General features: G+C 46.6%; 1 protein-coding gene across 7 annotated transcripts in view; it reads right to left on the bottom strand.

Annotated features, from left to right (window-relative positions):
- Window positions 1–15,399, bottom strand: part of SPPL2B (signal peptide peptidase like 2B) — a 171,565-nt gene that overhangs the window by 82,086 nt on the left and 74,080 nt on the right. For all 7 annotated transcript variants that reach the window (XR_010177381.1, XM_063920077.1, XM_063920078.1 and 4 more), the window contains exons 3-4: window positions 7,362–7,544; window positions 5,770–5,859 (exon numbers count right to left, since the gene is read on the bottom strand). Coding sequence is in view for 6 of the 7 variants with exons in the window: in XM_063920077.1 (XP_063776147.1) it covers window positions 5,770–5,859; window positions 7,362–7,544 (273 nt within the window). In the remaining variant the exon portion in view is untranslated. The remainder of the gene's footprint in view (window positions 1–5,769; window positions 5,860–7,361; window positions 7,545–15,399) is intronic.

Here is a 15,399-nt window from a genome sequence, read left to right as displayed (position 1 = left end):
CCCAAACGGGCGGGAGAGTGCGGATGACTCTGCAGCACCGAATGAGAGAACTCCAGGTCCTCCTCAGCCAGGGTATCAAATTTGTAGAATTTAGCAAACGTGTTTGCCCCTGACCAAGTAGCTGCTCGGCAAAGTTGTAAAGCAGAGACCCCTCGGGCAGCCGCCCAAGATGAGCCCACCTTCCTTGTGTAATGGGCTTTTACAGATTTTGGCTGTGGCAGGCCTGCCACAGAATGTGCAAGCTGAATTGTACTACAAATCCAACGAGCAATAGTCTGCTTAGAAGCAGGAGCACCCAGCTTGTTGGGTGCATACAGGATAAACAGCGAGTCAGATTTTCTGACTCCAGCCGTCCTGGAAACATATATTTTCAGGGCCCTGACTACGTCCAGTAACTTGGAATCCTCCAAGTCCCTAGTAGCCGCAGGCACCACAATAGGCTGGTTTAAGTGAAATGCTGAAACCACCTTAGGGAGAAATTGAGGACGAGTCCTCAATTCTGCCCTGTCCGTATGAAAAATTAGGTAAGGGCTTTTATAGGATAAAGCCGCCAATTCTGAAACACGCCTGGCTGAAGCCAGGGCTAACAGCATTACCACTTTCCATGTGAGATATTTTAAGTCCACAGTGGTGAGTGGTTCAAACCAATGTGATTTTAGGAACCCCAAAACTACATTGAGATCCCAAGGTGCCACTGGAGGCACAAAAGGAGGCTGTATATGCAGTACTCCCTTGACAAACGTCTGAACTTCAGGAACAGAAGCTAGTTCTTTTTGGAAGAATATTGACAGGGCCGAAATTTGAACCTTAATGGACCCTAATTTGAGGCCCATAGACAGTCCTGTTTGCAGGAAATGCAGGAATCGACCCAGTTGAAATTCCTCTGTAGGGGCCTTCCTGGCCTCGCACCACGCAACATATTTTCGCCAAATACGGTGATAATGTTGTACGGTCACATCCTTCCTGGCTTTGATCAGGGTAGGGATGACTTCATCCGGAATGCCTTTTTCCTTCAGGATCCGGCGTTCAACCGCCATGCCGTCAAACGCAGCCGCGGTAAGTCTTGGAACAGACATGGTCCCTGCTGGAGCAGGTCCTTTCTTAGAGGTAGAGGCCACGGGTCTTCCGTGAGCATCTCTTGAATTTCCGGGTACCAAGTCCTTCTTGGCCAATCCGGAGCCACGAGTATAGTCTTTACTCCTCTCCTTCTTATGATTCTCAGTACTTTTGGTATGAGAGGCAGAGGGGGGAACACATACACTGACTGGTACACCCACGGTGTTACCAGAGCGTCCACAGCTATTGCCTGAGGGTCCCTTGACCTGGCGCAATATCTGTCCAGTTTTTTGTTGAGGCGGGACGCCATCATGTCCACCTTTGGTTTTTCCCAACGGTTCACCATCATGTGGAAGACTTCTGGGTGAAGTCCCCACTCCCCCGGGTGAAGATCGTGTCTGCTGAGGAAGTCTGCTTCCCAGTTGTCCACTCCCGGAATGAACACTGCTGACAGTGTTATCACATGATTTTCCGCCCAGCGAAGAATCCTTGCCACTTCCGTCATTGCCCTCCTGCTTCTTGTGCCGCCCTGTCTGTTTACGTGGGCGACTGCCGTGATGTTGTCCGACTGGATCAACACCGGCTGACCCTGAAGCAGAGGTCTTGCCTGACTTAGGGCATTGTAAATGGCCCTGAGTTCCAGGATATTTATGTGAAGTGACGTTTCCATGCTTGACCACAAGCCCTGGAAATTTTTTCCCTGTGTGACTGCTCCCCAGCCCCTCAGGCTGGCATCCGTGGTCACCAGGACCCAATCCTGAATGCCGAATCTGCAGCCCTCTAGGAGATGAGCACTCTGTAACCACCACAGGAGAGACACCCTTGTCCTTGGAGACAGGGTTATCCGCTGATGCATTTGAAGATGCGATCCGGACCATTTGTCCAGCAGATCCCACTGAAAAGTTCTTGCGTGGAATCTGCCGAATGGAATCGCTTCGTAAGAAGCCACCATCTTTCCCAGGACCCTTGTGCATTGATGTACTGACACTTGGCCTGGTCTTAGGAGGTTCCTGACTAGGTCGGATAACTCCCTGGCTTTCTCTTCCGGGAGAAACACCTTTTTCTGTACTGTGTCCAGAATCATTCCTAGGAACAGCAGACGTGTCGTCGGAATCAGCTGCGATTTTGGAATATTTAGAATCCATCCGTGCTGTCGTAGTACTACTTGAGATAGTGCTACTCCGACCTCTAACTGTTCTCTGGACCTTGCCCTTATCAGGAGATCGTCCAAGTAAGGGATAATTAAGACGCCTTTTCTTCGAAGAAGAATCATCATTTCGGCCATTACCTTGGTAAAGACCCGGGGTGCCGTGGACAATCCAAACGGCAGCGTCTGAAACGGATAGTGACAGTTCTGTACCACAAACCTGAGGTACCCTTGGTGAGAAGGGCAAATTGGGACATGGAGGTAAGCATCCTTGATGTCCAGAGACACCATATAGTCCCCTTCTTCCAGGTTCGCTATCACTGCTCTGAGTGACTCCATCTTGAACTTGAACCTTTTTATGTAAGTGTTCAAGGATTTCAGATTTAAAATGGGTCTCACCGAGCCGTCCGGCTTCGGTACCACAAACAGCGTGGAATAATACCCCTTTCCCTGTTGTAGGAGGGTTACCTTGATTATCACTTGCTGGGAATACAGCTTGTGAATGGCTTCCAATACCGCCTCCCTGTCGGGGGGAGACGTTGGTAAAGCAGACTTCAGGAACCGGCGAGGGGGAGACGTCTCGAATTCCAATTTGTACCCCTGAGATACTACCTGCAGGATCCAGGGGTCCACTTGCGAGTGAGCCCACTGCGCGCTGAAATTCTTGAGACGGGCCCCCACTGTGCCTGAGTCCGCTTGTAAGGCCCCAGCGTCATGCTGAGGACTTGGCAGAAGCGGGGGAGGGCTTCTGTTCGTGGGAAGAGGCTGTCTGCTGCAGTCTTTTTCCCCTTTCTCTGCCCCGGGGCAGATATGAGTGGCCTTTTGCCCGCTTGCCCTTATGGGGACGAAAGGACTGAGCCTGAAAAGACGGTATCTTTTTCTGCTGTGAGGTGACTTGGGGTAAAAAGGTGGATTTCCCAGCCGTTGCCACCAGGTCCGATAGACCGACCCCAAATAACTCCTCCCCTTTATACGGCAATACTTCCATATGCCGTTTGGAATCCGCATCACCTGACCACTGTCGCGTCCATAACCCTCTTCTGGCAGAAATGGACATCGCACTTACTCTTGATGCCAGAGTGCAAATATCCCTCTGTGCATCACGCATATATAGAAATGCATCCTTTAAATGCTCTATAGTCAATAATATATTGTCCCTGTCCAGGGTATCAATATTTTCAGTCAGGGAATCCGACCAAGCCACCCCAGCACTGCACATCCAGGCTGAGGCGATTGCTGGTCGCAGTATAATACCAGTATGTGTGTATATACTTTTTAGGATATTTTCCAGCTTCCTATCAGCTGGTTCCTTGAGGGCGGCCGTATCAGGAGACGGTAACGCCACTTGTTTTGATAAGCGTGTGAGCGCCTTATCCACTCTAGGGGGTGTTTCCCAACGCGCCCTAACCTCTGGCGGGAAAGGGTATAATGCCAATAATTTTTTAGAAATTAGCAGTTTTTTATCGGGGGAAACCCACGCTTCATCACACACCTCATTTAATTCATCCGATTCTGGAAAAACTACGGGTAGTTTTTTCACACCCCACATAATACCCTTTTTTGTGGTACTTGTAGTATCAGAAATGTTCAAAACCTCTTTCATTGCCGTGATCATGTAACGTGTGGCCCTACTGGAAAAAACGTTTGTTTCCTCACCGTCGACACTGGAGTCAGTGTCCGTGTCAGTGTCTGTATCGACCTGAGGTAACGGGCGTTTTATAGCCCCTGACGGTGTTTGAGACGCCTGTACAGGTATTAACTGATTTGCCGGCTGTCTCATGTCGTCAACAGTCTTTTGTAAAGTGCCGACACTATCACGTAATTCTTTCCATAAGACCATCCAGTCAGGTGTCGACTCCCTAGGGGGTGACATCACTAACACAGGCAATTGCTCCGCCTCCACACCATTTTCCTCCTCATACATGTCGACACAGCGTACCGACACACAGCACACACACAGGGAATGCTCTGATAGAGGACAGGACCCCACTAGCCCTTTGGGGAGACAGAGGGAGAGTTTGCCAGCACACACCAGAGCGCTATATATATATATACAGGGATAACCTTATATAAGTGTTTTTCCCTAATATAGCTGCTGTATATATTAATATGCCAATTTAGTGCCCCCCCTCTCTTGTTTTACCCTGTTTCTGTAGTGCAGGACTGCAGGGGAGAGTCAGGGAGCCTTCCTCCAACGGAGCTGTGAGGAAAAAAATGGCTCCAGTGTGCTGAGGAGATAGGCTCCGCCCCCTTCTCGGCGGCCTTTTCTCCCGCTTTTTAATGGAAAAATTGGCAGGGGTTAAATGCATCCATATAGCCCAGGAGCTATATGTGATGTATTTTTTGCCAAAAAAAGGTTTTTTATTGCGTCTCAGGGCGCCCCCCCCAGCGCCCTGCACCCTCAGTGACCGGAGTGTGAAGTGTGCTGAGAGCAATGGCGCACAGCTGCGGTGCTGTGCGCTACCTTATTGAAGACAGGACGTCTTCTGCCGCCGATTTTCCGGACCTCTTCACTCTTCTGGCTCTGTAAGGGGGCCGGCGACGCGGCTCCGGGACCCATCCATGGCTGGGCCTGTGATCGTCCCTCTGGAGCTAATGTCCAGTAGCCTAAGAAGCACAATCCACTCTGCACGCAGGTGAGTTCGCTTCTTCTCCCCTTAGTCCCTCGGTGCAGTGAGCCTGTTGCCAGCAGGTCTCACTGAAAATAAAAAACCTACTTTTAAACTTTTACACTAAGCAGCTCAGGAGAGCCCCTTAGCCTGCACCCGTCTCGTTCGGGCACAAAAATCTAACTGAGGCTTGGAGGAGGGTCATGGGGGGAGGAGCCAGTGCACACCAGGTAGTCCTAAAGCTTTTTACTTTTGTGCCCAGTCTCCTGCGGAGCCGCTATTCCCCATGGTCCTTTCGGAGTCCCCAGCATCCACTAGGACGTTAGAGAAACACTAACGTACCATTTCGTATGCAGATACAGCCGTGGTCACAAACACCATATAGGCATGACATATTTTAATCAGCATAAGCTGCTTATGCGTCCTATTCACAATGCGATTAAGAAGCATTTTATTGGAAAGAATCGCATGTAAAGATGCTCAACACTACCAGAGTCACGCCACAGCATGGCGAACACTAGAAGGGCCGTTTAACGTGCAGGGAGGTAAGATGTGAGTGGACACATATGTATTTAAAAAGTGTAATACTACGTTTGAATCACATGCATCTATGTCACTCATTAAGCATCTTATTATCTCATTAGCCTTTGTTGCAGATATCTCCAAAGTTGAAGCTGTATGCAAAATAATGATGTTGAGGCTTTAATAATCACTAAGGCCCCATAACTGACATCTAACCACATTATTATTACAGTACTCCATCTGCAGCATAAATAAGTTACCCTTCTGATACAACATTACATACACCTTTTTATTTGCATCCATCTTTACCACAAGCACCAGCACACTGTCCTAAAAGGCTGCCAGATTCAACGCAGTTTGCCATCAGAAAGATTACATTTGTTATTGGTAGAGATAAGGATAATTGGTGGTGTAAAAGTGCGCATTTTGTCTTACCTTACGGATATCCATCATATCACTGTAGCTAAGAAGTGCCACAGGAATATCAATCTCTTCATACTGGCTACGATTACCTCCAGGAGGGACCTGGAGACAATGAAATATCAAAACAAAGTTATAGGATATTTGTGTTTATGTTCTTAAATTTGAACAATAACTATAGTTACTGAGAATGTTGCACCATCCTTGGATGTGATAACAGACTCACTGGGGCAAATGCAATGAATGGAGATTGCAATTGTTTTTAGGCAAAATACAGTGTGATCTGCCCTTATAAAGAATGCCCCTTTACATCCTGCAGCAACAATTGCCAAAACTAATGCGCCCTACACATTAGGCGATATGCCGCCGAGGTACCCGACGGCCGACACAGCAGTGGGAGAGGGGGGAGTGACGCGCTCGTTCGTCGTTGGTGCCAGGTTGCTTATACCTGCAAGCCAATATGGACAACCTCGTCCATATTAGCATGTAGTGCTATGGAGGCAGGTGACAGGGGAGTGAAGAAACGTCACTACACCCGTCACTCCCCCATCTCCCGCCGCTGGGTCGGCCTTATCGACTGTGGGGCACCTCGGCGGCATATCACCTAATGTGTAGGGCCCATTAGTTTTGGCAATTGTTGCTGCAGGATGTAAAGGGGCATTCTTTATAAGGGCAGATCACACTGTATTTTGCCTAAAAACTATTGTGAACGATGCGTTCATCGTTGGTGCATAGACATTGAACGATATGAACGAGTTCTCGTTCATTAATGAGCGAGAACGTTCATATCGTTCAGTGAAATCGCCCAATTTGTAGGGCCCATCAGATTAGAGATCGCAGTTCATTACATTTCTGCTCCTTTCTTTAAAAAAGACTTTATAGAAATGACCAGTCCACAGTGGCAATGTTCCTTATACGCAGAGTTTAACCCGTCAATCGCAGACCTGGGGTCTCATTACCCGACAGTTATCCAAACTGCTGGGGCTCAGCAATGGACGGTTACATTTTACTATGTGTGCTGCAGTATAGTGTTACAGTGTGCCTGCTCACAGATTTCTACAACGGCTGTCTGTCCTTTTTTGTATAAAAATAATAAAATAGTTTATCTTTGTGATCTGAATTGCCCCCAGTGCATGCAATGCCTTTGTTACATGAATGTTTCATCTGTAATGACAAAGCATTTCTCAATTATGTCACTAAAGGGGCAATTCAGATTTTTTTGCTGGAACAGTTTGTTCAATTGATGCTGTGTGGCACCACCCTTTCTAGCAGCTCTGCAAATCACTGGCACTGCTAGAAGGTTTTTGCCAAGAACAAACCGCAATGCATTATTTCTTTACTGCCAAGATGTAAATGGATCATTACACAATATACGCATACTGCTAACGGTACATTTCGAATTATGACTTCACATTCAGTTTTGGAGCTTGCATCTGAATAGCATATAACAATCGACAGTGTGAAATAACAAGGGCAAATATAAACACAACAAAGCAAGTTATCCATTATGGATTTTGTTAGAAGAGTTACTTAATTATTGCTTTTACATTATTCGTTTTGATTAAATACATGCACAAAAAAAACCAAGACACTTTATTAATACTCACCAGCCTGTCCTGACTGACAATCAGCAGACCACGGGCCCCATTGATTTGTGCCAGTCGTACCTTCTCATAGAAAGTGCAATTTCCTCGCATTACCATGGGTATACTGTTACTGAACCCACCTTCTGGGACATCTGCAATTGAACAAAGCACAGATGTGGTCTGATCATGAAGATGGAGCAAGGCCTGAGAAAAAGATATAAACAAAGTCAGAAGGTCTTTAACAACATTCCACATAAATCTTTGACCTATTTTTAACACATTTAGTACCCCAATACCCAGTGACGTTAGGAAATACGCTGTAAAACTTAGCCCAGCCTATCATAGCCTTGTGCTGGTAGTGGGGATATCTAACCCTGTAGATCACAAGAGTACAGGTCACAACTACGAAGCAGGAACTATCACCAGTGGGAGGGAACTTGCCAGACAAGCTATTTAAACTTGCCTGGACCAACGGCTGCTCAGAAAAGCGGATGATAACTTTAACACCCTGACAACTAGTCAATGTGCGTAACAGAAATGATCCCACCGAGCAGAGTCCTGGCGCCTGCCATACAGCACTGGTTCTACAGTGTCAGAACTCACTGTCATGTCCAACAGCATGTGGACTGTTTTCTGGGCATGCGCGGTGCAAATTTGACATACTAATATATCTGCTGAAGCAGAGGGTAAAGTAAAACTATCAACATATCTTAATGTTTCATAATAAGGGAGGTGTAGTCATAGCTTTGAGAATTACAGATCTATTTGCCAATTAGTAAAGCTATACATAACCTTTATAGTAGTATAAATAAATCATTTCTAAAATACAATTTTGTAACACAGTTTGTGAAATTAAAAAGGGCACCAACAGAGATGGGAAGTTTATAGGCTGATCCACTGTGTGGCTTTGGTTCAGCCCATAAAATGTTGTTTCCTGTGTGTAGGTAGGTTCCACTTTAATGAAACCTTGTAAAAATGCACAATTCTTATTTATCGCCTTGTTATATATGTAGATATCCCTCTGGTAATGGTTATGGAAATGGCTTACCCACATAATACATTGCTGGTTATGTTTTTAAAATTGCACTTCTATTTTTACATGCAGAACGCATGGGCAATAGCAATGCTGGTAAGGAGAGATATAATACAAGAGAAGTGCCAATGCAAAAAAACTGTGAAAGATATCGATATCTTTATATACATCTTAAATCACAAGACAAATATAAGGTGCCAGATGTAATGACGCCAGAGTTCGGCGGCCGTGTGGAATGGCGTCTGAACTCAGATGTTTGTTTTTAAAGGGGCAATCACTTACAAGGCATGGTTTTGCCTTCTAAGTCATTTGCCCCTTTAAAAAAAAAAAAATCTGAGTTCAGCCGGCATACCGCACGGCCATCGCGCTCGGGCGTCATTACATCTGGCACCTTATCTTTCACAGTTCTCCCAAGAGCCTATTTCACAAGTTGCACCACTGGGCATGTTTTTGTGCGTCTGCAGCAAAACATTGTGGTTAAGAGCCGGGAAACGTGCAGCAGCGGCAGCCCTCTTTTGAACTAAATTTTTAAAAAATCAGCTCCTTAGCCGTCATCAATGGTGGAAAGCCATCTAGTTCACCACCACTGATGGTAAAAGTATTAGTTATTGACCATATACCATTGATGGTTTAGAACAATCAATGGTTGATGGCCATCCCTACCGCTGGGGCTCTCTCCATGAGTCCGAACCTGGCCTACAACGCACTGGAAGCAAGAACTGCAGACACACAGCTTCCCCCTCTCCTACTGGGAGCCCGCCAAACAGTAAGTGATATGACGGGATGAACAATGTGCTGTTGCACATTACCTCCTATGATAGGGTGGGTCCACCCCTAAGTTCTCACTTACCCTTCCAGCTATCTCATAATGCCGCCCATCTGTATAAAGAGTATATTTGGTCACTTACTGCTGCATCCTTTTCATTGAAGCGAGCTGGGATCACTGGACCAGGTCACTGCAGGTTGGCTGGAGGAGTTGGCACAAACTATACTGTAGATTTAAATTCTAAGCTCCTCCACCCTGCAACCTCAGAATTCCAGTACTTCTTTAAAAGAGTCCGTTAAGGAGTAACAGGAACCCAATGAAACTGTTATAACAACCAAATAAACCAGTAGGGAACATATGGTCAAGAAACCAAAACCTTGCATGACTGAGTCTACATCAGAGAAAAGGAATCAACAGTAAGTGACCAAAAATGTTCTCTCCTCTTTCAGCAGGCTGGGGAACATTGGGCCATGGGACGTTCAACAGCCGCCCCCAGGGGCGAGAATGCTCAGGATGCCTGACTGGAGAACTGTATGCCTAAAGTGGGTGACGCCGGAGGCAAGAACCTGATAACACTAAACGTGTGGACTGAGAGCTGCCTGACAGACTTGATTCACTAAAGCTTTGTGTTGTACTGCCCTGGATGTCTCCACTGCCCTTACTCAGACACCCTGTATGGTGTTGGTCGCCTTGCACTATGTATGTGCGATGGACAGAAAAAGTCTTGTCCAAGTAAAACTACAGAGTTCGAACTACATCTAACAGAGTCAGATTATCTGGGATTATTTCACAGGAAGTCACTGAAGGAGGAAAAACTGGAAGAGACTATGTGGTTTAAGTGAAAAACCAAAACAACTTTCTGCTTGAACATAGGAACAGTAAGGAGAACCACTTTATCATCATGGAAGAGGAAACAAATCTACTTTGCAAGACAAAGCCCCCAACCTGGTAACAGACTGGGCTGTGGCATTAGTCATAGCTTTCCTATAATAATTTGAACAACTGATGATTGTAAAGGCTCTACCAGAGCCTTATTGAGAGATGACAGGACCAGATAAAGATCCCACCGTGCAGTTGGCAAATGAAAAACGGTAGTGGAATACACCCATACCTCTTTGTCAGCTACGGTCCCCCAGAACAAGGGCCAAACGTTGTTGAGGGGAGGGGGGGAATTTAACAGAGGTAGGGGGGGGGGGAAAAAAAAAAAAACCACACACACACCTTAACTTTACAAAAAAAAAAAAAAAAAACTCAGTGTCAAAGCCAACCTACGGTGGTCCTGCTGGTATACAGATGAATGGTCGACAGTGAAAATGTCGACATCAAATGGTTGACCTGGTCAAAAGGTCAACATGACAATGGTTGACACATGAAAAGGTTGTCATGCGTTTTATAGAATCTCTTTTACATTTTTAGGACTTTTTCACTAATTTACCATCCGCGTGGACTACAATCGGGAATAGTAGCCTGTTGACCATGTCGACCTTGTGCATGTCAGCCAACTGACTTTTGACCCATAACCGGTCCTGCTTTAGAAACGGACCTTGCTGCAGCACACCTGGTCGAAATGGAGACGCCACTTGAGACTTGCCAACACGCCACTTGAGACTTGCCAACAATTTAAAATGTTGGCATACCCCGACATGAGCTGCCAGTCTAGAGCTACTAGGATTACAATCACACGTTGAACCCTAAAAATCGGGCATTTTCAGGCGGCCACCCTCGGCTTCAGTGGAAACGCATACTGTATATGAGAATTTCACAGAACTGTAATGGCAAACACTGCCAAAAGTTTCCTATATCCCGCACAGAATTATGGTACTTTTGAAGATGCTATGAAAGTCCATGAGATTCCCCTGCGGAAAGCCTCTACGTCCAAACCGGTTGATGGAAGATTCCTGGAAGGATTTTATAAGAAAGCGTACAGAAGTTAGCCTTGTAATCTTCTACTGCTAGTATGAACAAAGGCAGAAAAATCTCTACGCAGGAATGATTGGGCATGTACTAGCACTATCTCGCTGTTGGTGTTTTACCTGCACCACCTACCTTACCGAATACGAACTGGCTAGCCTTCTAGGCCAAACTTGGCTCTTAAGAGTTAAAAAAAAAAAAAAAAAATATATGGCTGCGAGCTAGAGTATAGTGATGGTCAGATCCGGCTAAGATGACAACTAGAGGTGTTGCTGCTGAAGATGCAAAGTCACAGCACTCCATGTTCAAAAACCTTGCAACAGTAGTCACAATGACAAGTGAGGTTGGTCCCAACTATAAAACCAAAAGGAGACGCTGAGCAGCACGATCAGCTTGGGAGTATTACAAACTGAAATAGCCGTATGGGGAACCTGGGGTATGAAACAGTCTTAAGCTGATCGTGTGCAACAAATATCTGCCCAACAAGACAGACATACTTGGCCGTAACAACCCGCTGGTGATAAATAATTTCTCAGAATTGTAATGGCAATCACTGCGAAAAGCCATGGGTTCATATATCCCGCACAGAATTGTGGAACTTTTGAAGATGCTATGAAAGTCCATGAGATTTTCCTGCAGAAAGCCTCCACATCCAAACCGGTCGATGGAAGACTCCTGGAAGGAAAACCCCCTGATTTTATAAGAAAGCGTACACAAGTTAGCCTTGTAATCTTCTACTGCTAGTATGAACACCGCAGGAATGATTGGGCCTGTACAAGAACTATTACCCACTGAAATAGCAGTTACGTGAACCTGGGATATGAAACGGTCGCCCAAAAGGAGATGATTATGTGCAACAAATATTTATCCAACAAGACCGACGTACTAGCCTGCAACAGCCCGCTGTTGATAAAGTTAAGGAAGCGGAGACATTAGGCGAGAAGCGATGTTGAAGCACCTGATCTGTGTCGGCCAGGTGCCATTAAAACTGTACTGCATAAATACACTATTTAAATACAGTGATGTGACTGCGATCAGAGTAGAGTGCTAGACGGAATTGCAAGACACGCTTACAGGCTAGTATTGTAAGAAAATGAGCCACAGCAATAAGCCCAACTCTAATGTACAAACACAGAAGTGCCATATCGGCTGGTAGAAGCAGTGTAGCCTTAACAAGGAAAATGTACCGGTTCAACGAGAGCAATGTCAGTTAGACGGGACAGTCTGGCCAATACTACATTAAAACACTGTATACTGGATATGAATGTGAAGTCTCAAAGTGCACGGCCACTGTCCCATTATCATCGCTACCAGCAGCCGCATGCACTCACTGTGCTATAGGCAGCACACGGTACATGAAAAAAAAAAAAAAACACAGGAATTTAATACCTACCGGTAATTCCTTTTCTCGTAGTCTGTAGTGGATACTGGGGTTCCATACTTTAATACCATGAGGTATAGATCGGGTCCACTGGAGCCTGGCACTTTAAAATAAGAATTTACTTACCGATAATTCTATTTCTCATAGTCCGTAGTGGATGCTGGGGACTCCGAAAGGACCATGGGGAATAGCGGCTCCGCAGGAGACTGGGCACAAAAGTAAAAGCTTTAGGACTACCTGGTGTGCACTGGCTCCTCCCCCTATGACCCTCCTCCAAGCCTCAGTTAGGATACTGTGCCCGGACGAGCGTACACAATAAGGAAGGATTTTGAATCCCGGGTAAGACTCATACCAGCCACACCAATCACACCGTACAACTTGTGATCTGAACCCAGTTAACAGCATGATAACAGAGGAGCCTCTGAAAGATGGCTCACAACAATAATAACCCCATTTTTGTAACAATAACTATGTACAAGTATTGCAGACAATCCGCACTTGGGATGGGCGCCCAGCATCCACTACGGACTATGAGAAATAGAATTATCGGTAAGTAAATTCTTATTTTCTCTAACGTCCTAAGTGGATGCTGGGGACTCCGAAAGGACCATGGGGATTATACCAAAGCTCCCAAACGGGCGGGAGAGTGCGGATGACTCTGCAGCACCGAATGAGAGAACTCCAGGTCCTCCTCAGCCAGGGTATCAAATTTGTAGAATTTAGCAAACGTGTTTGCCCCTGACCAAGTAGCTGCTCGGCAAAGTTGTAAAGCCGAGACCCCTCGGGCAGCCGCCCAAGATGAGCCCACCTTCCTTGTGGAATGGGCTTTTACAGATTTTGGCTGTGGCAGGCCTGCCACAGAATGTGCAAGCTGAATTGTACTACAAATCCAACGAGCAATAGTCTGCTTAGAAGCAGGAGCACCCAGCTTGTTGGGTGCATACAGGATAAACAGCGAGTCAGATTTTCTGACTCCAGCCGTCCTGGAAACATATATTTTCAGGGCCCTGACTACGTCCAGTAACTTGAAATCCTCCAAGTCCATAGTAGCCGCAGGCACCACAATAGGCTGGTTTAAGTGAAACGCTGAAACCACCTTAGGGAGAAATTGAGGACGAGTCCTCAATTCTGCCCTGTCCGTATGAAAAATTAGGTAAGGGCTTTTATAGGATAAAGCCGCCAATTCTGAGACACGCCTGGCTGAAGCCAGGGCTAACAGCATTACCACTTTCCATGTGAGATATTTTAAGTCCACAGTGGTGAGTGGTTCAAACCAATGTGATTTTAGGAACCCCAAAACTACATTGAGATCCCAAGGTGCCACTGGAGGCACAAAAGGAGGCTGTATATGCAGTACCCCCTTGACAAACGTCTGAACTTCAGGAACTGAAGCTAGTTCTTTCTGGAAGAATATCGACAGGGCCGAAATTTGAACCTTAATGGACCCTAATTTTAGGCCCATAGAAAGTCCTGTTTGCAGGAAATGCAGGAAACGACCCAGTTGAAATTCCTCTGTAGGGGCCTTCCTGGCCTCACACCACGCAACATATTTACGCCAAATACGGTGATAATGTTGCACAGTTACATCCTTCCTGGCTTTGATCAGGGTAGGGATGACTTCATCCGGAATGCCTTTTTCCTTCAGGATCCGGCGTTCAACCGCCATGCCGTCAAACGCAGCCGCGGTAAGTCTTGGAACAGACAGGGTCCCTGCTGGAGCAGGTCCTTTCTTAGAGGTAGAGGCCACGGGTCCTCCGTGAGCATCTCTTGAAGTTCCGGGTACCAAGTCCTTCTTGGCCAATCCGGAGCTACGAGTATAGTCCTTACTCCTCTCCTTCTTATGATTCTCAGTACCTTGGGTATGAGAGGCAGAGGGGGGAACACATACACTGACTGGTACACCCACGGTGTTACCAGAGCGTCCACAGCTATTGCCTGAGGGTCCCTTGACCTGGCGCAATATCTGTCCAGTTTTTTGTTGAGGCGGGACGCCATCATGTCCACCTTTGGTTTTTCCCAACGGTTCACAATCATGTGGAAGACTTCTGGGTGAAGTCCCCACTCCCCCGGGTGGAGGTCGTGTCTGCTGAGGAAGTCTGCTTCCCAGTTGTCCACTCCCGGAATGAACACTGCTGACAGTGCTATCACATGATTTTCCGCCCAGCGAAGAATCCTTGCAACTTCCGTCATTGCCCTCCTGCTTCTTGTGCCGCCCTGTCTGTTTACGTGGGCGACTGCCGTGATGTTGTCCGACTGGATCAACACCGACTGACCCTGAAGCAGAGGCCTTGCTTGACTTAGGGCATTGTAAATGGCCCTTAGTTCCAGGATATTTATGTGAAGTGACGTTTCCATGCTTGACCACAAGCCCTGGAAATTTCTTCCCTGTGTGACTGCTCCCCAGCCTCTCAGGCTGGCATCCGTGGTCACCAGGACCCAGTCCTGAATGCCGAATCTGCGGCCCTCTAGAAGATGAGCACTCTGCAACCACCACAGGAGAGACACCCTTGTCCTTGGAGACGGGGTTATCCGCTGATGCATTTGAAGATGCGATCCGGACCATTTGTCCAGCAGATCCCACTGAAAAGTTCTTGCGTGGAATCTGCCGAATGGAATCGCTTCGTAAGAAGCCACCATTTTTCCCAGGACCCTTGTGCATTGATGCACTGACACTTGGCCTGGTTTTAGGAGGTTCCTGACTAGGTTGGATAACTCCCTGGCTTTCTCCTCCGGGAGAAACACCTTTTTCTGGACTGTGTCCAGAATCATCCCTAGGAACAGCAGACGTGTCGTCGGAATCAGCTGCGATTTTGGAATATTTAGAATCCACCCGTGCTGTTGTAGTACTACTTGAGATAGTGCTACTCCGACCTCTAACTGTTCTCTGGACCTTGCCCTTATCAGGAGATCGTCCAAGTAAGGTATATTAAGACGCCTTTTCTTCGAAGAAGAATCATCATTTCGGCCA

Source organism: Pseudophryne corroboree, chromosome 1, assembly GCF_028390025.1.
Source record: "Pseudophryne corroboree isolate aPseCor3 chromosome 1, aPseCor3.hap2, whole genome shotgun sequence".
Taxonomy (NCBI): Eukaryota; Metazoa; Chordata; class Amphibia; order Anura; family Myobatrachidae; genus Pseudophryne; species Pseudophryne corroboree.
This window is presented reverse-complemented; position numbering and strand designations above follow the sequence as displayed.